We start from the raw sequence: 27,116 nt of genomic DNA, 5'->3' as shown, positions 1-27,116 counted from the left end.
CTAAACTCTGAGACCAGATGTTAAACTCCTTAAAGATTCTCACGAGAAACAGTCTTAATTGGCCACATTCTTAGCTGCTATCCTCGCACTCCTGCGCGAAGCTGATTCCAAACTTCTCTGTTGTTTACAAAACTCCCGGCGCAAGAACACGGGAGAAGTAGGCTCTGGGCTTGTTTGACATACTTCTGGGAGACAACTTTCTTGCAGGTGCAAGGTTCCCGGATCTGCCTGGGAAAGATCTGGCTGAGAGGAATCCAGTTCAGACTGGAAAGGTAAAAAACCCAAGTTTTCCTCCTCATCAGGAATTACAATGTCCTGAGCAGGACTACAAGGCCCATGGGTCATCACAGTTCTGTAGGTTTGTTCTTAAATTGAGTTTGGATATAAGTGAGAACAAGCACATTTTAAAGTGTCACTATAACCAAATATACATATAAATCTATCTTTGGATAGTATAAGGTAAAGGTAAAGGTTTCCCCTGATGTTAAGTCCAGTCATGTCCGACTCTGGGGGTTGGTGCTCATCTCCATTTCTAAGCCGAAGAGCCGGCGTTGTCCGTAGACACCTCCAAGGTCATGTGGCCGGCATGACTGCATGGAGCGCCGTTCCCTTCCTGCCGGAGCGGTACCTAATGATCTACTCACATTGGCATGTTTTTGAACTGCTATTTTAGCAGAAGCTGGAGCTAACAACGACCGCTCACGGCGCTCCCGGGGTTTGAACCTGCGACCTTTCGGTCTGCAAGTTCAGCAGCTCAGTGGTTTAACACACTTCACCACCGGTGCTCCTTTTTGGATAGCATAGGGAAGGGTTAACACTCTTGTAGTGTTTGCTTTGCTGGCTGTGCTCTTGTTCAGAAGATTTCACCTCACTTTCTGTCCCTGTGACAATTGGCTTGTTGTAGAAACAAGCATTGGTGATAAAGCTTCAGTGGAGACAACTTTTCCCCCATGATAACTTTTCTAGGAGTGAATTTCCCTTCCTAGAGGTAGATTTCTCTCACTTACTGATGTCTCACCCCAGTTCTTAACTAGTAGTCGGTTGTAGGTCGGATTCCCCGGGCAACATTTCTGTAGAAGGCCAATTCTCTCACACCAGTAAACGGCCAATTCTCTCAAGTCGCTTCTGACACAATAAAAAAAATCCCGAAACGTGAATTGCTCAACAATCCTAACTTATTTTGCTGCCAGACACCTGCTCACCTTTGAAGCCTTGAAGGCAGAAGCATTCAGCAAATGCTGCAGTAATTTGTTCACAAGGTAGAAGCAGGTGCCTTGCAGATTCCACAGAGATCTCCTGTACAGTACTGTATTTTCCCCCAATACATGTATCAGGTCCCTGATATCCTCAATCTGTCAAATCCTTAGTCTGTTTCCAATTTTGTATTTTATACACAATACAACCAAATGGGGCACAAGGTAGGACAGAGATGCAAGGATCTGAGAAATGGCAGGAGGCATTCAAGATATCTCAATATGTACATATATGTAGATACAGGTGTTCCAAATTCCAAAACACATCTGGTCCCAAGCATATCAACCTGTATTGACCCTACACTTGTTCATGTATAATGATGACAATGATGATGATGACGGACACTTGTATCATATTTTTCTCCACCTTTCTCTCAATATGGAAGGCACTGGCAGAAATGTTAAAAGTCAACGGTGTATTGAAGAGCTTAAATGTAGAATCAAATTTCATTTCTGGATCAGGAATCCTGGCCATGATAGAAGCCCTGCAGTGCAACACAACATTAATTGAACTCAAAATCGACAACCAGGTAATCAGTTCTCATTCCAATTATCATATATAGACACAAATGAAAATTATATAAAATGTAGTTGTGTTCAGAAGATGAGTAGCTTAAAAATGCTTGAACAAAAGTGGGTATGAATACTGAAGTAGGCTGCATACTGATGTTTAAAACTGTTGGAAATAGCAACCTTCTACAAGCCTCCTATACTAGTTATTTGTTATGTATATAATTGTGAGTGCTTACTATATTGTATGTATATGATTTAGTATCCGGTTTTCCCTTAACTCTATGTTGTTTGAGATTGTGGAAGGGACTGCAGACCATGTTACCAAATCTGGGACTATTTAGATTGAGACTCCATTTAGAAGTCAGTTAGTACAGTATGCAGTTATAATAATAATAATAAAACTTTATTTATACCACGCCACCATCTCCCCGCGGGGACTCGGGGCAGCTTACATGAGGCAGAGGCCTAAACAACATAAGGACAAAATAAACAACAGCATAATACGAATCACAATATAAAAGATAAAAACAGTAATACAATATGAAGCAAGAATATTATAACAGTTAAAAACCAGTTGTCAGTGTTACTGTAAAGTCAGTGCCAGTATGCTGCAGTGAGTAGTTAGTCTGTATTGAGTCAATGTCCAGTAATGTATTAGACTGAGGAGAGTGTTAGTTTGTATACAACAAAGAAGAGACTAAAACAGAATGCTTTAGAGAACTTATTGTTTAAACTTTGAACCAATATCTGTATGCTGAATACATGAAGTTTGTAAGTAAATCAACTATGTTACTTTTAACAAAGACTACTTATTTTTGGTCTCTTGAGAGCATGATTTAAAAAACCAATATATTTTATGGGGGAGTAGATTTTTTGGAGGGCAACTGAAATAACACTTCTCAAGATCTGCTATATATTTTTTGCATTGGCATATCTTTGTTCCTAACCGTTCAAAGAGATTACAAGTCTAATAAATACTTGTGAATATTTACCACTCAGGAGATTCGCTCAAATGAGTATTTAACTCTTCTCAGAAAGATCATACTTTAAAAAAAAAAAAGGTTATGATCATTCCAAATAGTGTGAATGCCAATTAATCTCCAAAAGGGTTACACTTCCAAAAGGCTATGGAGAGTCCTGGTTTTCCAAAAAGTTATGATCTCTGAAAGGTCGTGCCTTTCAAAAAAAAAATAAGGGTACAGCAGATTCCCCAGGAGAAAAAAGACAGGAAAACACACAGTGTTACCATGATCCATAGAACAAACCTCATTTCACAACTAAATGAGACTTGTAAACACTAAAGAGGCTGAATGGCCATCTGTCAGGAGTGCTTTGATTGTATTTTCCTGCATAGCAGGAAGCTGGACTTGATGGCCCTTGTGGTCTCTTCCAACTCTATGATTCTATGATAAAGAGAGAGAAATACTAAGGCCAGCTGTCAGTCTTATTCCTCGCCTGGGGTGCATCTAATGCAGCTTGAGATCACTTTAACTGTCATGGCTCATTACTATGGAGTCATAGGCTTTATAGTTTGGTGAAGAACTAGCACTCTTTAGCAGCAAAGGCTAAACATTATGTAAAACTTAAGCTCACTCACAACTTAAGCTCACTCAGTTTCTTGTTCTACTATATCTAGCTTCCTCTGATCCATGCTTCTCACATTCCATATCCTATAATATGTTACAGGTAAAGATTTTCCCCTGACATTAAGTCTAGTCGAATCTGACTCTGGGGGGTGGTGCTCATCTCCATTTCTAAGCCAAAGAGCTGGCGTTGTCCATAGACACCTCCATGGTCATGTGGCCGGCATGCCTGCATTGAACACTGTTACCTTCCCATTGATCTACCTATTAATCTACTCATTGATACCTATTGATCTACTCACATTTGCATGTTTTCAAACTGCTAGGTTGACAGAAGCTGGGACTAACTACGGGAGCTCACCCCGTCCCGTGGATTCAAACTGCCGACCTTCCGGTCAGCAAGTTCTGCAGCTTAGTGGTTTAACCTGCTGCACCACCGCAGCCCCAATATATGTTCTACAGCTTCCTTTTACTTCTGAACACATTGATTCCTTTGGCTCAAGTCCTATTGTGTCATTAGTCAGCATACGCTCTTGCCTCACAGGGGCACACAGTCCCATTGCCATGGAAAGCTAGTGCCTTTGTGGGCCTGACTTTGTACTGGGTTAAAATAAACCAACCAGATAAACTAGTATAAAATATTTGATCATACCAGATGCTGACAGATAATATCTTTTCTGGAATTCACAAAATATGTATGGATATCCAGAATAAGATCAGCAACAAAATCTGCAGGATTTTGGTTTGTGTTGTTAATATATGGGAAATATATGTGAATTATTCTAAAGGAGGAACAAGCAGATGGGAGATAAAATATGAAATAACTGAAAGAGTACCTGTCTCCTTTTTTCTTTTAAGAGTCAGCCGCTAGGTAACAAAGTAGAAATGGAGATTGCAAGTATGTTGGAAAAGAACACATCTCTCTTGAAATTTGGATATCACTTCACTCAGCAAGGCCCTAGGCTTCGGGCAGCAAATGCCATGATGAACAATAATGATCTTGGTGAGTGAGTTCTTTCAGCCAATTGCATCCTTCGCAACATGAATTTACAGGGGGAGGTCATAAATTAGAGTTTGTATATTGTCTCTCCAAGTGACAAATTATTTGTTTGCCTTGTATCTTTTGCTTTTTGGTTGATGGGTGGCTGTCCACTATTTTAGGAACTTCTTGCTGATTGGTTAGTTTTGAGAACTTGACTTTTTGCGATTTATGGCAGCACTCAGTATGTTGGGGGGGGGGGGAAGAAAGATATACAAACAGCAGCAGAAAAACATTACTAAAGGCATGAGAACAAGAGATAGGTCCTTTCACACAATGTAAATCAGTGTGCATTTATTGTTGTTGTTGTTGTTGTTATGTTTATTGTGTTTATTTATACAAAAGAGACTCAAAGCAGCTTATAATAAAACCAAACAAGATAAAATTTAAAACCTAAAAATATACAAACATTAAAATAAAATTAAATACTAATATTTTAAAGTAAACAGTTAATGTTCTTAAATGCTTTTTTATCGTGTCAGAAATGACTTGAGAACATCCTGCAAGTCGCTTCTGGTGTGAGACAATTGGCTGTCTACAGAGACATTGTCCAGGGGACACTTGGATGTGTTACTATCCTGCTGGGAGGCTTCTCTCATGTCCCCGCAAGCTAGAGCTGACAGACGGAAGCTCACTGCGTCTTGCAGTTTCAAACCGGCAACCTTCAGGTCAGCAACCCAACCTTCAGATCAGCAGTCCAGCCAGCACAAGGGTTTAACCCAGTGGTTCCCAACCAGTGGGCTGCACAGGTGGGCCATGAAAACTAAAATTAGGTCTGCGAGACATGCGGGGACCACATCAGCTCTAGATTATTCAATATGGTTTTCTGTGGGCAAGCAGATGGCAACAACTGGATGGCATAAGTTCTGTATCAGAAATTAGAGCTGACGTTGTCTATCCAATTCAATTTTTTGAATCAGCACCCCAAATAACCAAACTGAATCTAAAGTTGTAAAAAAAAAACCTAATTTGTAACCCTTTGATACTAATGTTGGAGAGTGGTCCCTGGTCAAAGTGGTCCCTGGTCAAAAAAGGTTGCTTACCACTGGTTTAACCCATTGCACCACTGTGACTCTTTCCTTAAAGACTGACTCAAAATGTAATCAAGACTAAAATCACATCATCCTGTGACTTGATCTTTAAAAATACCTTCTTTAAAAGCCTGCCTGAATAAAAAGGTTTTAGCCTGGCTCCGAAAGGACAGCAGGATGAAGGTCCTTCTGACTTCCCTGGGAAGAATGGAGTTCCAGAGTCGAGGGGCAGCCACTGAAAGGGAAGGCCCTCTCTTGTCTTCTTACCAACAGAGCTTGCGATGGAAATGGGACTGAGAGAAGGGCCTCTCCTGAAGACCTCAGGGCCCCGGCAGGCTTATATGAGGAAATGCAGTCAGCCAAATAGCCCGGACCTGAGCCGCCTAGGGCTCTAAAGGTCATAACTAAGTAGCAGCAATACTAAGAAACCTGGTTACTGAATTGTGAAGGAGTGCCCTATGCGCACCACAGCCCGCCCACCCTGTTGGTGTCCAGTTGTGCATCAGTCCCTTTGCCATCTCTTCTATGTAGTTATGAAGCAGCAGCCCTCTCCTGAATATGGGCATTGCACATTCTCATAATTCTGTTCCACATACATATAAGTCCACTTGCCCCAACAAGAGGTGCAATGCTGCGGTGGCGTAATGGGTTAAACCAGTGGTTCTCAACCTGTGTGTCCCCAGGTGTTTTGGTCTACAACTCCCAGAAATCCCAGCCAGTTTACTAGCTGTTAGGATTTCTGGGAGTTGAGGGCCAAAACACCTGGGGACCCACAGGTTGAGAAATACTGGGTTAAACCCTTTTGCTGGCTGAACTGTTGACTGACAGGTTGGTGGTTCAAATCCGCAAGATGGGATGAGCTCCTATCTGTCAGCTCTAGCTTGCGGGGGCATGAGAGAAGCCTCCCAGCAGGATAGTTACACATCCAGGAGGCCCCTGGGCAACATCTCTGTAGACAGCCGATTCTCTCACACCAGAAGCGACTTACAGCATGTTCTCAATTCACTTCTGACACGATAAAAAAAAAATCTTGTCCCAACGTGATTCCAACACCATTTTGAAATCAGCTGCTTTGAAGTATATTGAGATCTAAAGATCGTTCTCTGAAAATGGTTTAGCTGTAAAAGTATTATATTTGTGTGTCATCCTCACTTCCCCCTTCCTGCTAATGCAGGAAGGTGAGGCTGCTTTTTAACATTGCTAAAATGTTAAATATTGGTAAAAACACATAATGCTTCCAAGTCAGGCATTCCTTGGGACTCACAAGGAAACCTATCCTCAGGAAAATGTGACTCTTCGAAGCAACGGTTTGGATTTTTTGGAGAGGGTCACAGGTTTCTTTGCTATGGATTTCCTGTTTAGAAACTACAGTACTTGGAAAACAGATTTTAAAATAATACGAACAAAATTACCATTTTATGCCCAATTCACAGCACTGCTGAAACCCATCTGGTTTAAAACCTGTTTGAGAAGAAGATGCTGAGTGTTGAACCTGGAGGCATCTATATGCAAAGCATGTGCTGGGCATCTATGTCTTGAGGAATTGTAGAATTGAGGATTAGCTTGAAGAGCTACACTGCTGACTGGACAATACCCTTTTCAAGATATTTAATGCTTATTTATAAATTTTATTTCTATGTTGCCATTCTCTCAACACAGGATTCAAGGAAATGTGTGTTCTGCAAAATCTGAGGTGCCTTTTACAGTCCCTATATTATTTGTCACTTGTGATCACAGCAGCCCTCATTGTTTGTCTGATATTAAACCATAGAACATGTCAGCCACATGGGGAACAAAGTGGTCAGCATCTAAAAGTCCCCAACTAATTTCTTTTGAAAAAGAATAGTTGTCAGTTTCGGTTGCTATGAGTTTTCCGGGCATATTCCAGAAGCATTCTCTCCTGACGTTTCACCCATATCTATGGCAGGTATCCTCAGAGGTTGTGAGGTCTGTTGGAAACTAGGCAAATGAAGTTTATGTATCTGTGGAATATCCAGGGTGGGAAACATATAATCCACAGATATATAAACCCCTCTTGCCTAGTTTTCAACAGACCTCACAACCTCTGAGGCTGCTTGCCATAGATGGGGGCGAAACATCAGGAGAGAATGCTTCTGTAATATGACCATACAGCCTGGAAAACTTACAGCATCCCAGTGACTCTGGCCATGACAGCCTTCAACAACACAGTTCTTAGTTTGTGCTACTAGCATACCTCGTTGGTTGTAAGAGCTGTGCAGAAGATATCTGACTCGGTTCTTATTTGCAGCTCGTATTCGTCGATGCGACGGCCTCTGGCATAACCCATCAGCCTTGGAACTGGAGGATGCATAAGTATAGATTTCTCCCCTTCCTCTTGGCGATCACTTTTCTTTTCTTTCTAGGCTTGAAGTAGCAGCATCTCCTTGCGCTTTCACTTGGACTGTTTTGACTGTTTCTTTCAGCTTCTTTTCATGGCTTTCTGTCTTTGCTACAGGTGTTTTTTTATTCTTTAGAGATAACTTCAGCTTCCATACATACTGAAAGAAAAGATCACTTACACTTTCCCTGTGCCATATTTGTGACATACTTCTTCATCCTTTTCTTGCTTTTTTCTCTTCCCATTTGCTTATTTATTTGAGTGACTGAAAACTAATCCCTTTGCAAGAATATTAATGGAATAAAATATTGGGAAAACGTAGCCCATAAACTTAGGTCAGAAGAATTTTAAAGCAAAAGTGAGTAACTGTGCAAGGTTGGGGACCTTCATTAACCACCCAGGAGATTTTCTGTGTTAGGGAAAACTACCCACAATAAAAATACAGCAGAGCATTCAAAAATAAGCAAACAGGATACGAATGGTTGAGCATTTAGCTCACAGCAAGCAGAGTGTGAAGTGCCATGTGGCTGCAAAGAATTTAGAGCTTAGGAGGCAAACATGCACAGTTCTGTCTTTAAAATCACAAAGGTTTTATAAAACAAAATCTACATTTCTTCATAGCGAAGAACTGGGTCCTAGCTACTCTACAGCTCCATCTCTTCTAGGGTTTCAAAGAGAGGGAAAAAACTCCAAGACACTCCACTGCCTCTCCTTTAACTCTTTCCTATTCTTTTCTGTGGCACACAGCAACTGAATATATTAGAGAGAGGTTTGGGGAGAATTCACCAAGATTTATAAGATTTGTAAAGACTGGGATGTATTGTTCACCTACAGTCGAAGAGCACTCCAAATCCCACCAACAATGGAGATCTAGAACTAACTTGGCACACAGACCCAACACAGTCAACTTTGCAAACTGGTGGGTTTTGGGGTGAATGACCTTGACATCCAGGAGTTATATAGTTCACCCGTATTCATAGAACACTGAACCCATCTGATGATGGATCTAGACCAAACTTGGTACACAGACCCAACATGGCCAACTGTGAATACAAGCGGGGTTTGGGGATGATTGTCCTTGGCATATGGAAATTGTAGTTCACCCGTATCCGGAGACCACTGAACCCAGCAGACGACGGATCAGGACCAAACTTGGCACACAGAGCCAACATGGCTAGCTGTGCATCCAGGCCTGGTTTGGGGAGGATTGTCCCATGATTCTGGGAATTGTAGTTCACTCACATCGTTATGTATTTTCTAATGGGAGCATTCATAAAACACGAAATCAAACACTGGCTTTTTTCTAATGAATACTGTTACTAATTAACTAAATGATATTACATAACACCCCAAAACAAACAATGCCTTTTTCAAATAACCCGGGAACCGCTGGGTACCCAAGCTAGTTTAGAATATTTATGGCACTTCCGCAGAGTAAACAGATGGCAACTGTATTGTCTCACCTCTTTTTCCTTTTCAGTGAGGAAGAGGCGGCTTGCAGACCTGAATGGGCCCATCTTTCCCAAATGCCGGACTGGGGTGTAACTATGGGTTGCAGAGATGGCATCCGTCGGCTTGCACTGGATTGCAAAGTCTCATGGCAGAGCAACTGTGCATTGAAATTGTAGTGCCTGTTTTTCTTTTTCATATGACATCGTTGTGCACTGAAAGGTTGAAAATTAGTGATGTAGGCGAAGAGCTTTAGAATCAGTGTGTGAATAATGACTTTTTTTGAGAGCTTAGATGGGAATGTGTCCTTTCAGATGTTGTTGGATTCAATAACCAAGACCCCTGGACAGTATATCTAATGGTGGAGAATGAGGGAAATGGCAGTCTCAACAGTACCTGAAGGATCACACATTCTCATCCCAGATTTAGAATAATCCAAAGTTTGAGCCTTTTGACCATAAGGTACAAGTGCTGGATTCCAACACCATTGGACAAAGATGGTTTGAATTTATAGTTAAACTGCAGCCTACCCTATATACTCATGCATAAGTCTAAACGTTTTGTCAAAAACTGATCCAAAACTTGAGTCGACTTATCTACAGTGTAAGTACCTTATCCTAACTCTTACCTAAAAAGAAACCACCCCTTATCAGGATAAATTGGTGAAAAGCAAGAGCTTAGTCCATCCTGGAGAACATAAAAGAAGCACTGACAGCTTCTACTTTTTCCACTGCAGTGTCGTTTTTGGCCTTTTAAATGTCCAAGTGAGAAAATAGCAAAAATCAAGGATATTGGGCCTTCTGGGGGGGGGGGGGGGGGATAAAGCTTTCCTCTTTCAATTGAATGATTTTCATCATATTTTCATCACATCAAATTCCAGGATTTTGGCACCAAAACATGTTCTTGGTTTAAACATGAGATCGGCTTATATGTGAATATATATGGTTATCTCAGTATGGAATTTGTGTGTGTGTGTGTAGTGTGAGATATAGGAGTAGTTAACAAAAAGATGCAATGCTACTCTGCAAATTAGCAGAAATGTTTTAAAAATATACTTTATTTTTTCGACTTAATGGCAAGAATTTGAAAGAAGCTATGAGTCTGACAGCATTTCTATCATCCCAGAGTACATCATTAATTTAAGAATTAGTGAACTTCAATCAGCTAGTAAGACACACAGCTGTAAGTTACAGTCCCGTTGTAAAAGCATCTGCTGTTACTAGAGCACCTGCACACCCAAGCAATAGAAAGAATGTTAAGGCCACTCTTTTCTTAAGCAATCATCACAAGAAGGGGAAAAACCACATGAACAGGAAATTCCCGTTTTCTTTTTCACTGAATGATTTAGGAGCTTTAAAAGATGAACATGCAGATGTTGGGTTGCTGTGAGTTTTCCAGGCTTTATGGTTGTGTTTCAGAAGCATTCCCTCCTGACGTTTCCCCCAGGTGTATAGCAGGCATCCTCAGAGGTTGTGATGATGCCTGCCATAGATGTGGGCGAAACAGCAGGAGAGAATGCTTCTGGAACATGGCTATACAGCCCGGAAAACTCACAGCAACCCAGTGATTCCAGCTATGAAAGCTTTCAACAACACATGCAGATGTTGTTCTCTTAAATCTTCTGACAATATGCACCAGATAATTTATAGTTCCTTTACTCTTGGGTTTGTTGTGGATGACTGTTTTATTTATTTATCTGTTCACTCTCAAGAGTCAATATTTTTATAGCTTTCCAAATAGATTAACTAGTGATGGCTAGTATCCCATGGGTAGAGGCTCTTTGACTCACTCCATTCTACCTGCACTGAAGGAAGTGGCATACAGCCCCCATGTCTGGACAAGAGTCACCTCTAGGCCCCCCTATTTCAGTGTTGACTAGATTCTCTCATACTGGGTTGCTGTAAGTTTTCTGGGCTATATGGCCATGTTCCAGAAGCATTCTTTCCTGACGTTTCGCCCACATCTATGGCAGGCATCCTCAGAGGTTGTGAGGTGTTGTGAGGCAAGTAGGGTTTATATATCTGTGGAATATTCAAGGTGGGAGAAAGAACTCTTGTCTGCTTGAGGCAAGGGTGAATGTTGCAATCGGCCAGCTTGATTAACATTGAATAGCCTGGCAGCTTCAAAGCCTGGTTGCTTCCTGTCTGGGGGAATCCTTTGTTGGGAGGTGTTGGCTGGGCCTGATTGTTTCTTGTCTGGAATTACCCTGTCTTCTGAGTGGTGTTCTTTATTTACTGTCCTGATTTTAGAGGTTTTTAAAAATCTGGTAGCCATATTTTGTTCATTTTCATTGTTTCTTCATTTTTGTTGAAATTGTTCACATGCTTGTGGATTTCAATGGCTTCTCTGTGCAGTTTGACGTGGGCATTGAAAGCCATTGAAAGAACAACCGCCAGAAGACAGGGGAATTCCAGACAAGAAACTATCAGGGCCAGTTAACACCTCTCAACAAAGGATTCCACTGGACAGCAAACAGCCAGATCTTGAAACTGAAAGGCTATTCAGTGCTAATCAAGCTGGCTGACTGAAACATTCACACTTGCCTCAGACAAGAGTTCTTTCACCCACCCTGAACATTCCACAGATATAGTTTCCTAGTTTCAGATATACCTCACAACCTCTGAGAATGCCTGCCATAGATTTGGGACAAACATTGGGAGAGAATGTTTCTGGAACATGGTCATACAGCCCAGAAAATTCACAGCAACCCAGCGATTCCAGCCATGAAAGCCTTCAACAACATAGTGTTCTCATACTGTTACAGGACCCCACTACTGCCAAACACACACTTCTTTGAAGGCCTCTTGCATGATGTACAGTATGAATCCCATATCTGTGCAGAATATGTTCTTGACCTTACTGTGAAAACTGGGTAGCAGTGACCCCTAGTGAAATGATCATTTTCTGCCAGAAGTTATTATAGAGTCACATGGACCGAGACTCCGTTTCATCCACCTGCATCCAACCAAGCATCCTCTAGGAAATTTTTACACAAGCCATACGATTCTCTAGTAACTTCCAGTGGAAGTCTACCATAAACCTGCCTGACGGAGCTTGAAAATTCCTCAAAGGGCATACTTTGTTGGATTTGTTCAGGTGAAACTGTATCGGTCCCACTGATATGGGAGTCCTATTGTACTGTGTGCGCACTAGCTAACACATTTGGAGTCATATTCCAAACCTGTGCTGCCTCCAGCCAATCTTGGATTTCCAAGATTGTGCTACTGTGGGACAAGATAGTCTTTCTCAGGGAGGATAGGATATGTTTGAATGCAGCATTGTCTGTCCCATCAGGCATGTCTCAGATCTGCCTCTCTCACACAGGGAGAGCAGAAGAGCACCAAGAAGGGAGGCTAGGCATCAAGGGGAAGATTTGCTGATCTCTTTCCGTTTTCACGGCATCAGTAGATCCTGCCTTATAGCCAGTGGATGCAAGCCTTTGGATGCTGTTGTTGAACATTGGACTGGGCAGCCAGTTAAAGGGAATGGAGATTGCTTTGCAGCAGTGCCTAATTGGGTTGAGCCCAGTCTTCTAATGTTGTGCTGCTTGTAAATTATGCCACAATAAAGTGTCACTTGTAAGAACCTCAGCTTGTATGAAATCTGAATACTAGGCCGTTATTGCTGGAACTTTGATGTGTCTGTTGATACATCATACAAAACCAACACCAGATCCTCTAATGGAAAGCAAAGCAAAGCATGCTGCTAGCTGCTGCTTAAAATTTCCTCCCAGCCGGAGAGCCAAAAATCAAAATGTTTGCATTTAGTTTATGAATTTGTGCAATATTTAGCAATACAAACAGTTGCATAGATTGTATGTTTACAGTACTAATCCACCTCTGTGTATAGTGAGCAGTCCTAGGAGTGTATTGTTGAAGTACCTCACCTCAGCTAAAGCCTCAAACAGTCTCCCATTCACCCAGGGTTGTGCGTGATTTGTTCCCACACAAATCAGATTTCTGGAGCAATCTCTCTCTATATATATATTAGTAAAAAAGGGATTTCTTTTTGATGATATGTTTTGTTAGCCCTTACTCTTTTGCATCAATCTCTTCTAATTGTGACAAGGGTTAAAGCACAGCCATAAGGCCTTATCCAAAATTATGAGGAATCCAGCAATCCCTCTATATCAGCAATGTCAGTGGGAGCAAAGTCAGCTTTGTGGGAGCAAAGTCAGCTTTTAATTGTCTCCTTATTTCATTTCAAACACACATATGGTAAGAGTTGGGCAAAAGGGTAGTAGATTTGACTGCCTCCTGTTAGGATATTCTTCGATCTTAAACTTAATAAATAAAAAATTGAAGAGGTGATTTATGGCTACTATATAGACATTTCAGAGCTTCAAGATATATAACTTTTTAGTGCAGTTGAGACAGTTTGAATGCAACCTCACCAGATTCAGTTCAGTCATATTTTGGCTGACTATAGATGCCAGTTTCCTTTCCCTAAAGAGCAGAAATGCAGTGATTCGAACGTCATGCCCCTGGTTTGGAAGAAACTAGCTAGCCTTTGCAGTAACATACTAGAATAGGATTGACATTTTGCCTGCAGTGATCAGGTCCGGAATCCATTATTTTTCACAGTAATAGAACATGGTCTCTGCCTGTTCCTTGCTACTAAATGTGTACTGATGCAGTATGAGCAATGGGAAGAGAAGAAGGGGTATATGGTTAGCTACCAATGTGGTCCTTTTTTGTGGCAAGCTGTGCTGCTAGCAAGGAGCTAGTAGGAAAAAAGGGTAAAGATGTGGACTCAGGTTAGTTTGACATTCATTTTTAAAGGCTTAAAGCAGTGGTTTTCAACCTGTGGATCCCCAGGCGTTTTGGCCCACAACTCACAGAAATCCCAGCCAGTTTACCAGCTGTTAGGATTTCTGGGAGTTGAAGGCCAAAACATCTGGGGACCCACAGGTTGAAAACCACTGCTTTAAGGCATTAGCTTGCCTTCTCTACCCTCTGCTCAAATAGGCTGCTGCCACTGCCAGAGGTAGTGAGCAAGGATGGGGGTGGAAGGAGAGAGCTGCCTGCCTCAGCACACTTGAACTGTCTGGGTTGGTCTGCAAAGAGAGTTCAGAGGAGTTTGTCTGTATACCACAGAATTGGGGGCGGGGGGGGGGGGGGGAGGGATATTAGTGCAGCAACTCAAAGTCGCTTCTTAAAAACTTTCCTCCCTGTTGTGTCTTTTGTCACACCATCCCCTCTACCTAAAATGATTTTGAAACTGAGAAAAAATGCCCAGATGTGTTACTACACACTGTGAACCGTGTGAGGAGGAAAAATAGGAGAAAGAAAATCAATTTCTATCCAGCTACATTTCTCCACATTGGGAACCTATATTTCTGCAAAACAAATACATTACCTTCTAAGGCTCACCACAATGCTCCTTATCATTGAGTCTGTTTTATTTGTATACCTGTGAGCCCTTCCACACAGCCATATAACACTGAATATTAAGGAAGGAAATCCCACAGTATCTTCTTCGAACTGGAATATATGGCAGTGTGGACTCAGATAACCAAGTTCAAAGCAGATATTGTGGGATTTAAGCAGAGGCTGGATGGCCATCTGTCAGGGGTGCTTTGAATGAAATTTTCCTGCTTCTTGCAGGGGGTTGGACTGGATGGCTCGTGAAGTCTCTTCCAACTCTACAATTCTATGATTCTATAATTTTTTGCCTTGATATTCTGGGATATATGGCTGTGCGGAAGAGTCCTATGTTGACTATCTCAATTGGGCCTAAGAAGCCCAGTGGACTCTCTCTCAAGTAGCCTGCACTCCAGAAGAAAACAGAGGCAGAGAGCTTGTATTTAAATCTGCAAAACTTCTGCAAGAATAGAGGGGAAGAGAACCAGTATTTGGCACCTGTACCAAGAGGATTGGCTAAGCAGTTCCTTTGGGGACAGAAAGCGTTCTTTCTGTCCCCAAAGGCTCCATTCTTGAAAAGGCTTTCCATGAAAAACATGCTGATCGGACACTGACAAGAGATGCCAAATCTCTAATCTTAAACCCATTTTAAGTCTGGTATCAGACTCATAAATGGAAGATATGCAGAGTTTTCTTCACTGGTCATCTTGCAAGATTGCTGTCACTACCTACTGGTATTTAAGATAGCACTTTTCCAATATGAAGCCCTTCACAGCCTGTATTGGTTTTATATCGCAATAACCCTACAGTTGAGGTCACTATTGTTACTATTACTGCTCTCTTTTACTGGTGGATTGCTGAGAGTGAGAGACATATCTAGCGTTACTTGGGCCTATATTTTTCAAGATCAAGTTCAGCACTGCTATTAGTGTAAACTTAGCAGACTCTGAATGGTCTGTTATAAGTATTTATATTTTCCCTGCCATACACAGTGCCAGCATACACTAAAGTGCAAGGGCTGCCCGGTCCCCATGGAGGCCTTTCTGATTGATCCTACCAAGCAGAAACCCTTTGCTGACATCCCAGCATTTGGGAACAAGGCTGGTGGATCATGAAAGTGAACAAATGCTACACTCGTGGGAATTGTAGATCTTTTCCACCTATGCTCAGAGCCAGACTTGTTGCCTTCCCAAAAGATGTATTTCAATTAGGAAAAACTTGAAAAGCTTGCGGGCAGATCACTTTGATAAACGCCCAGTGAGGTTTCTCAAAGTGCATACAAGTGACAGTTTATCTGAACCTTTTTGCGCTCCCTTCCCTTTCCTGAAAACTATGACAATTTATTGCGTTATTATTCCTGCTACAAGGAACAGTAGTGTGTCTTACTGCCCAGACTCCACGTCAAGTTGAAAGGAAAGGGGTGAACATTTCACATGAGTTGTATAGCACCATTAGAGTTTTAATTTTGTTTTTTTTGTTTTTTTGCTTTGCATATACCAGTATTTTGCTTCTAAGAGTAAGTTAGTTTTGTAAGGAAGCCCTGACTACAGCCTGAATTGGAAGTTGGTTAAGCAGCCTAATGGAAGTGGTTGCCCCAAATCTCACTAAATTGTATCTTGGAGTTGGAGGTCTCCAAGAGGATTCTGTAAAGAGGGAATCTTGCTCTGAAGCTCTTCGTTAAACACGCTCTACAGGAATTCGTTGCCGTGTCCCCGTGCACTCACACTCTTCCTTGAAGCCTTGTCCAGAAGAGGTTGCAGCCAGTGCAAGGCCTTTTTCCTGACACAGTGGGCAGCAGGCGGTGAATCCTTTCAGCTGACAATCTGTGCAGGTCAGGACAAGTTGGTGGCAGGGCTGGGTTGAGCACAGTCGATATTGGTCCCAAAGCATCCCACAGTAACGGCAAGCTAGATGCGGGGAACCAAGAGTACATTTACTGTGAGCAACCATTATCTGCTATGGCCACTGACCCTGCCTTTCCCTAGTATGCAGAAAGGACTGTGAGAGTGGCCAGTCTTTTTCATGCACTATGGAGACCCTTGAGTGGAAGGAGCTAAGATCTTTCATCACTTCCAAGCAGCCTCCCCAAACTTAGCACCTTCCATATCATTGGACTCTTGATCACCAAGACTCATTGGCTGGGCTGTCTGGAATGACAGAGCCCAATACATTTAAAAGTCATCAAAGATACCAGCTTGGGAAGTCATGCCTTCAAAGTATGTTGTGAATTAAAAAACCCTTCCTTCTATTCCCCTTCCCTTGTGCCAGCAGGACTGCTAACCCAAAGGTCGGTGGTTCAAATCCGGGGAGCAGGGTGAACTCCCGTCTGTCAGCTCCAGCTTCCCATGTGGGGACATAAGAGAAGCCTCCCACAGGATGGTAAAAAATTCGAGCGTCCCCTGAGCAACGTCCTTGCAGACAAGCAATTTTCTCATATCAGAAGTGACTTGCAATTTCTCAAGTCGTTCCTGACACACAAAAAATGGTTCTATGTCTGACCAAGAACATGGGAATGGGGCATAATTTGTCTCCTCCATTCCCAAAGAAGCAAGAAGCACTCCTAACCCCACACTTGGATCTGCAGTCTAAGTGTGGAGAACCTGTGGAAAGGGAGGGGTTTCTCTCTTTGGGTTAGGTAAACCAGGAAAGATGGAACTCATTTGACAGGTATTTGTGGTCACTCTTGGAGACCTGGCAACCTCCTGTCTGTCCATAATAATAGTTCCCATTGGAGTGAAGGCAAAATACATTAAGCTAGACCTAGGTCTGTGCCTATTTTGCACTCAAAAGAAAAATAATCACAGTTCTGTGCCAAGTTTAAACTCTGTTTTAACAATGAAAGATTCTGCAGTATTAATGGTAATGGATATTTTAGAAAATGTAGTTTGCTCTTATCATCGGGATGGTCAAGGTGGGCCTATTGGTTCTGGGATTTCTGCCTCCGTCATCCACACTTACTGCTTTGTCCTGGGATTTTGCAGCCCCCAAGATGGCTGCAGCAGGATATCCGCCAGAAATTTTGGTGTTTTTTTTTTAAGTACGTAACTTAAGATGTGACTATGCGAATCATTGTATAGGTTCTGTTCCTGGATTACAGAGGCTGCATGACCATCTGTGCAGACAAATTTGGTCATGTACTTGTGCCTGAGAACTATGAGGTGATGTTCCTGGGTTATACATGTCTGTTCCTGATTGTTTTTATTATAAAAACACAAGGAAAGTTGATTACATGGCAAAACCTTTATTTGCGTGTCACAAACTTCATTAAATGTGTGGGGGACAAAGTTTATCTTGCCAGGATAAAGTTTTCTCCCTCTAGTCAACTGTTGCCATGTTTTTAGGATACAACCAATCAAGAACTGACATGTATAACCCGGGAACAAACCAACATAAAAATTCCCTATTTTCTGAGTGTAGGGACATACAAACATTTGAAGATGTGCATTTTTGGGCCAGAATCGGGATATTCCCGCACCTGAAAACCTCACGTTTTTTGCCATTTGTAGCAATTGCTCTCGCGTTATCAAGGGACGGCATTTGGCCACCCTTCATTTTGAAGCAGGAGCTCCTGGGATAAAGGTACTGTCTGGACAGGCGCTGAGATTTCACTATTGGCCTTCACCAATGTGAAGTCCTGTAAATATATGGCCATAATGGTTGGATGAATGAGGAACTGCTAAGTAGTTCCTGGGATACAGTTTACAAACAAATGGCTTTGAAGATACAGGTAGTGAGTGTACTGAACAGGATTGGGGAGCTACCTACCTGAAATCGTACCACCATTGGAGGGGATGGTGTAACGTTCATCAAAGACAAAGAGCTTCCCCCGGTAGAACCCGTCAGGAAATTCTTCCAGGTACTTGTGGATGCCACCCCTGAGATGGAACACACCTTTACATACACCCTGTTACAAGGAGATTTGGAGAATATCTCATATGAGGAGCACAAAGAGCCCAATAGTCTGTAACTGACTTGGTTATAATTTACCTGCACTATGCTTTAACAAGTGACCGTTATATAAATGTGCAGAACAAACTCCGACATTAAGCTGAATGCATGACTAATGCCAACAATGGCACCCGCTCATCCAATTCCCCCTTCCTTCTAGTTTCCATTACAAATTTCAAAATTTTCTTGTCCAGAAGTTTGCCAAGAGGCAGAGAATTTTGAGTTGAGAATATAGGAGAATTCTGCAGCATGTTGGAGAGAAAGCAAGGCTAGACACCCTGTATTAATCAGCAATTCATGCAGTAACTTTAATGTAGCAACTCAAACGGACCTGCTGCCATTTCTCTCAATATAAATGTTTCAGCAATTAGGGTAAAGACTGATCCTGAGTTCATTTGGTTTATCATGAACATACGATGCCATTTTATCTATCAATAGCATGCAAATGCAACAAAATACATATATGTGCCAAGGCAGTGGTAGGACAACATTTTTCAGTAGTTACACAACTGATAAGGACTATGAATCTTGAAGGAGCAGTGAGTCAGTAGCCAGGCAAAACACTTAGGCTGGATCCACACTGCCATATCGTCAAGTTTCTGAATCCAGATTATTTGCTTTGAACTGGATTATATGAGTCTACACTGCCATACAATTCAGTTCAAAGCAGATCATCTGGATTCAGAAAGCTTCCTAAGATCTACAAAGATACTCGCTGGAACACCTCAGCAAGCAAGAGTCCAAAAGTGGCAGGCCAAATCCTGGAATCTCAACCAGTGGCTGTGACCAGATGAAAAATTCCCTCCTGGGCACATAAAAGACTGGGCGACTCGGGGATTGTTTACTACCACCAGAGGCACTCCAAGTGGCCAGGTTCTGGTCAAAGGACATTTAAGATAATGTCAAGTTTTTTTTTTAAAAAAATAATCTTTATTAAGTTTTCCATTTACATATTAAAATATAGATATAAGATAATAAGCATAATTAAATAGTGAGATAGAAAAAAAAAAAGGGGAAAAAAGAGGAAGAAAAAAAAAAAAAAAAAGAAAGAAAAAAAGGAAAGTAGATAATGTCAAGTTTTTAACTGTATGGTTTTTCTATACATTATAACTGTATCCTCAATTCGCTTCTGACACGATAAATAAATTAATAAGAAACTGGATTATATGGCAGTGTAGACAGGGCCTGACTGTCCTTGCCTTGAATAAAGGAGTATTTTCCAAGTATCTTCTTCCCTGATTTAGAATGCATTTTCATCTACATATGCAAACTGAAAAGTTACAGTCCAGCTATTTTAAAACAGTCTTCAGATTTGCAAGTCTTGGGTTTGCTTATATTTTAAACTAAGTCTGATTTTACTCTGAATTCTGTGTTAGGTTGCCATTGAAAGCAAATTGCTCAGCAGATCCGAAGAAGTAATATCTTGGAAGAAGCAAGGTCACTGACTCTAAGCTTAGTGAACTATCTTGAGAGGACAGAATTAATCTATGAACCTTAAAGGACCTTAGCTCTGGGGGAGGCTTGCCAAATCAGGGATAACATTGGAAATAAAAGCACGGCATTGTTTTGTCTGTTGCTGGCTTCAGTGGCTGCTCCTGATTTAATAGGAAAAAAAGCTTCTTCCAAATATAAAAGATGAACTACTTAACAAGAAGTTAAGTATCTCAGGTATTCTCTTCATCAGACAGACCACCTGGATGATGTTAGTTGCTCTATCAGCCTTCCCCCCCAATAACACCAAGTTATGCACATTTTAAAAAAATTACACGTACATTTATTTGCTTAATTGTTATCTGTCCCGTTTAGCTACAACCACCACTCACAAAGAGCTTTATATACGCTGATGACCTTGGCCTAACAACATAAGCAAAAGACGTTGAAACAGTTGAGAACCAGCTTACTAATGCCCTGAAACATCTCTCCAGCTACTACAAAGATAACCACCTGAAGCCTAACCCTGCCAAGACACAAATGTGTGCTTTCCACCTAGCCCTACATATTTGTGAAGCCGACAGGAAAATGAAGGTTACCTGGGAAGGCCAAGGGCTCAAATACTGTTCCCACCCTAAATATCTCGGCATCACTTTAGATCAAGAGTGGCAGAGAGTTCCACAGCCGAACAGCTCTCACAGTGAGGAAGTTATTCCTAATGTTCATGTGGAATCTCCTTTCATGTAGTTTAAAGCCATTGTTCCGCGTCCTAATCTCCAGGGCAGCAGAAAACAAGCTTGCTCCCTCCTCCCTATGACTTCCCCTCACATATTTATACATGCCTATCATGTCTCCTCTCAGCCTTTACTTCTGCAGGCTAAACATGCCCAGCTCTTTCAGCTGCTCCATACCCTGAATGTTTTTTTCAAAAAGAGTGGCACCATGCTTGTTGGACAAGAATGTGCTGAAATGGGGAAGGTAATTTCACAGTTGAAATGGACAATAAAGTGCAATATAACATTGGCAACACCTCAAGAATGGGGCTATTATAAAATGGGCAGATAGATCAGTCCAACAACAAACTAAGTGTCAAAGGCCTTTTGGAAGAGCCAGGTTTTTAAGCTCCTTCGGAAGGAGAGGAGGGTAGGGGTCTTCCTGATCTCTCTAGAGAGCGAGTTCCAAAGCCGGGGGGCCACGACGGAGAAGACCCTCTCTCTTGTCCCCACCAACCGCGACTGCGAGGGTGGTGGGAGCGAGAGAAGGGCCTCCCCCGACGAGCGAAGAGAACGTGCGGGTTCGTAGGGGGAGATGCAGTCTCTAAGGTAGGTGGGTCCCAAACCGTTTAGGGCTTTGTAGGTGATAACCTGCACCTTGAATTGGGCCCAGAAAATAAATGGCAGCCAGTGAAGCTCCTTAAACAGAGGCGTTGAACGCGCCCTATAATTCGCTCCAGTTAGAAGCCATATAATACAACATAAAACGTAAAAACCAAACATAAACACAAATAAAAGCCGATATCCAAATCAAATTAAAACAATTAAAACTGTGTGACCATTTCAACAGGGAAAGTTTCGAGCCAAAGCCAGAGCCAGTCTGTGTTCGACTTAATATTAATTCAGAGACTCCATCAGGTCATATCAACTCATATCTTAGGATGGGCCAAATGCTTGGTCCCACAGCCAGGTCTTCAGTTGCTTCCTAAAAGACATGAGTGAGGGGACTTCCCAAATCTCTCTTGGTAAGGAGTTCCACAGCCGTGGAGCCACCACCAAAAAAGCCCTGTCTCTCGTCCCCGCCAACCGCACCTGTGATGGCGGCAGGACCAAGAGCAGGGCCTCACTTGAAGATCTTAATTTGTGGGTCGGCTCATAGGGGGAGATACATTCGGAGAGGTAAGTTGGACCAGTGCCGTTTGAGGTTTAGTAGGCCAAAGCCAGCACTTTGATTTGTGCCCGGAAGCTAACAGGCAGCCAGTGGAGCTGCTTCAACAGAGGAGTTGTATGCTCCCTGAATGGCGCTCCAGTTAGTAACCTGGATGCAGAACGTTGGACTAGTTCCAGCTTCCAAACAGTTTTCTAATTTAGTTGAAGAACACATATTGCAAAAAAGATTTCCCCCCCTAGAAACTGTAGAGTAAAACATTTTCTAAATTTCACGAATGTCCTCGAGGGTCTAAAAGAAGTGATTTCGCTTTCAACCTGAAGAAGATTGTGTGTTCAAATGGCACTGGAATTGAGATAAGGACTAATTATTTCGCAGATGTGGATTCATCCTTAGGCAGCAAAACCAGCACTTGTTGATCACACTTCGCTGGATGCATTATTTGGCTGAAGAAAGTACTGAACGTAAAGTACACGTCCCTGGGCTATAATGTAAATTACATTGTGTCATCTAGTTATTTTGATAATACAGTAGTTAATTTGGCTCTGAAGCACAATATTTAGAAAAAAACATTCCCCTGCACCTGCCTTCTGAATTTTTTTTTGGTGCCTTGGTTTTTAGGCCTGTTCTTGGGATTAATCGGGACACTGCTTCAGAAAATTGCACTGGATAGACTGCATTGGCTTTAGTTTCTTAGATACGGTGTGTCGAATATGGTGCAGCATTTGTGTCATAAATCTGTGCTTTTGGTATGAAATAAGTAGATTTTCATGTAGTACACTTTTCTTTTAATTTTTAATAAGCTTCCTTTGTGCCTAAAATAAATTAATGTAAATACTACATTAAAATATCCCAATTTTTATAGGCGTGCAGAGTGCAAAATGACAGATAGCATACGTTCTGTATCTGAAAACTAGAGCTGATAGGGGGAAACTGGTGCCATTTTTTGGAATCAGCAGCTTTCATATACCCTGAAACAGGTCTAACATTTGAGGCACCAAAATGTGTGTTGGCCAGTGTAATCATTTCAAGCACTTGATGCAAATTTACACATGCTGATTTGTGCCAACCTGTTATTCATTGCTGTAATAGTTTCTTTTTCTTCTTAAATTGTAAATTAAACAAGGTACAAATGCCTTACAGGGCTTTATTCCACGGGACCTAAACTCTCACAACTATTTTGCTCACCTTAGATCTGAGGTAGGCTGAGCCTCGCTCACAACGGATTCCTCCTGTGCAGTACATCAGGACCCGCTTGCCCCTGAAAAGGTCAAGGTTCTCATCTACATAGATAGGAAAATAGCTGAATTTTCTGATGTCTGGAGCCAAGCAACCCTGGAAATGTCCCTAAAGGAAAGGAAAGAAAAACATGATTCCCATGTGTCCCAAAAAGTGAAGCCACCAGTGTTCTACAGCAGGGTATTTTAAATATTTCCCACCCATGACCCCTTTCTGCCCAATAATTTTTTCATGTCCCCAGTATATAGGTTATAAAATAGGTAGAAAAATCAAACATTTCCTGATAATAAATCAGCATTTGCAGGGCTTGCTAAACAGGCTGATTTTCCTTTAAACACTACAGTAGAATCATAGAATCATAGAATAGTAGAGTTGGAAGAGACCTCATGGGCCATCCAGTCCAACCCCCTGCCAGGAAGCAGGAAATTGCATTCAAAGTACCCCCTAATTCAGAAAGCTTTTACTGTTACCAAATTTTTCATGACCCCAAGACTGAACTAAGGAGACCGACCTTTTTTAGGACTCACACTTTAAGAACAGTTTTCTAGAGCAACCTTTCCTAATCTTTGGTCCTACGGCAAGAAGACACAAGCTCCCATCAACTCTAGTTGTAAAGAGAGTGTCAGATTAGAGAAGCAGTTGTAAAACACAAAAAGCCTCACAGATATACAACTTTCTGTAGATAGAAGGTAAAAAGTTTTCCCCTGATATTAAGTCTATTCGTGTCTGACTCTGGGCATTGGTATTCATCTCCATTTCTAAGCCGAAGAGCTGGGGTTGTCCTTAGACGCCTCCAAGATCATGTGGTCAGCATGGCTGCATAGAGCGCCGTTACCTTCCCACCAGAATGGTACCTATTGATCTACTCACATTTACATGTTTTCGAACTGCTAGGCTGGCAGAAGCTGGGGCTAATAGTAAGAGCTCACCCCACTCTCCAGATTTGAACCGCCAACCTTCCTTTCAGCAAGTTCAGAAGCTCAGCAGTTCAACCCACTGTGCCACCATGGCTCCATAACCCCCATATCTATAGGGAATACGTTCTTATACTTACCATGTAAAAAGGAAATCATAGATAATAGAGAAGCCCTATTGAAAGCAGAGGTTACACTGGAAGGCCTAGAAAATTCCAGAAGAGGACATTTTTGGATGTGGATAAGTGAAACCACAGACACCAGTCCCATGAGTGTCACTTAATATTTTAATAGGCAGGTTATATATTTCAACATCACCTGCAAGACAGAGTACCCAATATCAAGCAATGTAGGGGGACTGAGTATTGGACTCTAAAGAATCAAATTCAAGTCCCCACTGAGCCATGAAACTTTGTGCCAATCACTTGTTTTTCAGTCTAATTTATTTTATGGCATTGTTTATGAGGATAAAGTTGAATGGGGAGAGAAAGAGCCATGGAAACTACCTTCAGCTCACAGGAGGAAAGATTGAATATAAATGTAAATAATAAACCAATATAGTGCTATTTCAGATATGTCCGGTGTCACATATAAGTGCTCCCAAAGAAATCCCATTAGGATTTATGCCATGCATGTAAGTAGACATGAAACATATTTTTATGCCATTCTTGAGCATACAACACCTGGGTGGTATAATTTTTAAGGTAATATTTTGAAAACCATACATCAACCAAAAAAAAACACAACAAGAAGAGTAAATCAATGTAAGTCACATGTTCTCTTAGGTCAGAAGGAAATTAGCATGTCAAGTTTTCATATAATAATTATAATTATAATTATAATTAAATAATAATTATGCCTCAAGTACCACCTCCCAGCAGCAAAGAACTGGTGGGATCACAAACCTGCAAAAGTATTGGAAAATGAACACACAAAGATACTGTGGGACTTCCAAATCCAGACTGACAAAGTTCTGGAACACAATAAACCAAACCTCACAGTTGTGGAAAAGAAAAAGGTTTGGATCATTGATATCGCCATCCCAGGTGACAGTTGCATTGATGAAAAACAACAGGAAAAACTCAGCCGCTATCAGGACCTCAAGATTGAACTTCAAAGACTCTGGCAGAAACCAGTACAGGTGGTCCCGGTGGTGATCAGCACATTGGGTGCTGTCCCAAAAGATCTCAACCGGCATTTGGAAATAATAGACATTGACAAAATTATGATCTGCCAACTGCAAAAGGCCACCCTACTGGGATCTGCGCCCATCATCCGAAAATACATCACACAGTCCTAGACACTTGGGAAGTGTTCGACGTGTGATTTTGTGATGTGAAATCCAGCATATCTATCTTGTTTGCTGTGTCATACAACATCGTTGTGTGAATAATAATAATAATACTTTATTTTTGTATCCCGCCACCATCTCCCCGAAGGGACTCGGGGCGGCTAACACGGGGCCAAGCCCAAAAGATATATCCCAAGAAGAGCCAATTCAAAGTCACTTACTATTTTACTTTCATAGAAGTTCCTGCAGTCCAGCAAAATAGTGTCTGCTTGGCCTTTGTTACCCTGAAAGAGGTATTTTTCTACTTCTACATGAAACTCCTTTGGAGTCAAACGAATTCCTACAAAGAGATAAAACAAGAAAATAATACAGGGACTCTAACCCAGATCCATAACAGCATATTTATGTCTTAGGTTTTGCAACCTAACTGCTTCCAACAATTGTAATGCTCACCATAGTTAATACCTTGTGATGTTTTTTTTTCTTATGTGGCCAGTGAAGACAATATATATTCTGCCAGGTTTTCAGTGAGTTTTATTTGTCTGTTAATTGTGCTGCCTTTTGTTTGTTTCTATGGTTTCATTTTTCTTTCCTGCATTTTGTGTTATTGTTTTAAACCACCTTAAGAGCACTTATGAAGGAGGTGCTCAAAGACAGTATATAAGTGTCTTTATAAATAAATACTTAAATAAATAAAAACCATGATGGAAGAGTTCCATATGGTCACTTGTTCTACAGTGGCATTGTAGTCCAGAGCAATGTAAACACACACATATTACGGCCAGGACAGAGATCCCACAATCAGAAGGAGGATACTTGGAGAAGCCGATGGGTTAAACCCTTGGTTGTAATGATTTCAATTTATAGTTATATGTCTGTGTCTAGTTATTATGATTTATTATTATTATTGATATTAAATTTCTATCATTTTTATTTGAAGAGACAAATGTAAAATTTTATTTTTAATGGTAAGACTTCTGATAACATGCACGAACACCAGGTTCACCAAACTTCTTGGACTCACAACTACGGGGATCAGCAACCAACAGAGTCCTGTCATACCGGATAAGGATATCCTTTATCTCCTTCTTGGAAGCCTCATCCACATATTTCAGGTAATAAGCCACCAATGCTAATTGTATATATCTGCACTACATGACCACCACCCTTCACATGGACTCTGATGTCAACTCCTGTGAAGCGCTCCTTGCCCAAAAGAAGAACTGGTTCAAGCCGTTTATACTGCAAAGTTCTGGGCTCTATCATTTCCAGAGGTCTGCCATTAACCTTGATAAGGCTGTTTCCTCTTTTACAGTGAGCAGTAGCAGTTTTCTTCCTGCCAAAAACTTGCATGCTCTGGAGTGGTCCCTTGGCGTCCAACTGTTCGAGAGAGCAGCCATGAAAATGATTTTTTATTATATGTATGTTGGCATCGAATTCTTGCAATTAATAGGTTGTAAACTGCCTTGAGTCCCTCTAGGGGTGAGAAAGGTGGTATATATATTAAATAAATAAATAAATATAATCCAGATTATAAAATCTGATAATTCACATTATCTGATTTGAACTGGATTATGAGAGTCTACACTGCCATATAATCCAGTTCAAAGCAGATAATCTGGATTTTATGTGACAGTGTAGAAGGGGCTTAAGTGATCAGTTCAGACCTCTGGCACAAGCAGTTACTCCACAGTTCCATACTCATGTATAAAGAGACAGGTGAATCATAGAATAGTAGAGTTGGAAGAGACCTCATGGGCCATCCAGTCCAACCCCCCGCTAAGAAGCAGGAAATCGCTTTCAAAGCACCCCCGACAGATGG

The 27,116-nt window shown here is 41.5% G+C and overlaps 2 protein-coding genes and 1 pseudogene across 4 annotated transcripts in view; 1 reads left to right on the top strand and 2 right to left on the bottom strand.

The window, feature by feature from the left end:
* tmod1 (tropomodulin 1) overlaps positions 1 to 12,813 on the top strand; it is an 80,761-nt gene extending 67,948 nt beyond the window's left edge. Inside the window, exons 9-12 of one of the 2 annotated variants that reach the window (XM_016996939.2) lie at positions 1,640 to 1,783; positions 4,208 to 4,352; positions 7,689 to 7,753; positions 9,259 to 12,813. In XM_016996939.2, the coding sequence (XP_016852428.1) occupies positions 1,640 to 1,783; positions 4,208 to 4,352; positions 7,689 to 7,753 (354 nt within the window). In that variant the 3' untranslated portion in view covers positions 9,259 to 12,813. The remainder of the gene's footprint in view (positions 1 to 1,639; positions 1,784 to 4,207; positions 4,353 to 7,688; positions 7,754 to 9,258) is intronic. The other variant, XM_003226551.4, reaches the window with a different exon arrangement.
* tstd2 (thiosulfate sulfurtransferase like domain containing 2) overlaps positions 1 to 27,116 on the bottom strand; it is a 225,189-nt gene that overhangs the window by 189,752 nt on the left and 8,321 nt on the right. Inside the window, exons 7-10 of one of the 2 annotated variants that reach the window (XM_062971735.1) lie at positions 25,516 to 25,634; positions 23,039 to 23,197; positions 18,356 to 18,494; positions 16,315 to 16,497 (exon numbers count right to left, since the gene is read on the bottom strand). In XM_062971735.1, coding sequence (XP_062827805.1) covers positions 16,315 to 16,497; positions 18,356 to 18,494; positions 23,039 to 23,197; positions 25,516 to 25,634 — 600 coding nt within the window. Of the gene's footprint in view, positions 1 to 10,266; positions 16,498 to 18,355; positions 18,495 to 23,038; positions 23,198 to 25,515; positions 25,635 to 27,116 lie in introns of those variants that run through there. The other variant, XM_003227890.4, reaches the window with a different exon arrangement.
* On the bottom strand, positions 25,644 to 26,993 carry LOC103280920 (small ribosomal subunit protein uS9-like; annotated as a pseudogene).

The sequence above is a fragment of the Anolis carolinensis genome, chromosome 2, assembly GCF_035594765.1.
Source record: "Anolis carolinensis isolate JA03-04 chromosome 2, rAnoCar3.1.pri, whole genome shotgun sequence".
Classification (NCBI taxonomy): Eukaryota; Metazoa; Chordata; class Lepidosauria; order Squamata; family Dactyloidae; genus Anolis; species Anolis carolinensis.
Note: the sequence above shows the minus strand (reverse complement) of the source record. Positions and strands in the feature narration are given on the sequence as shown.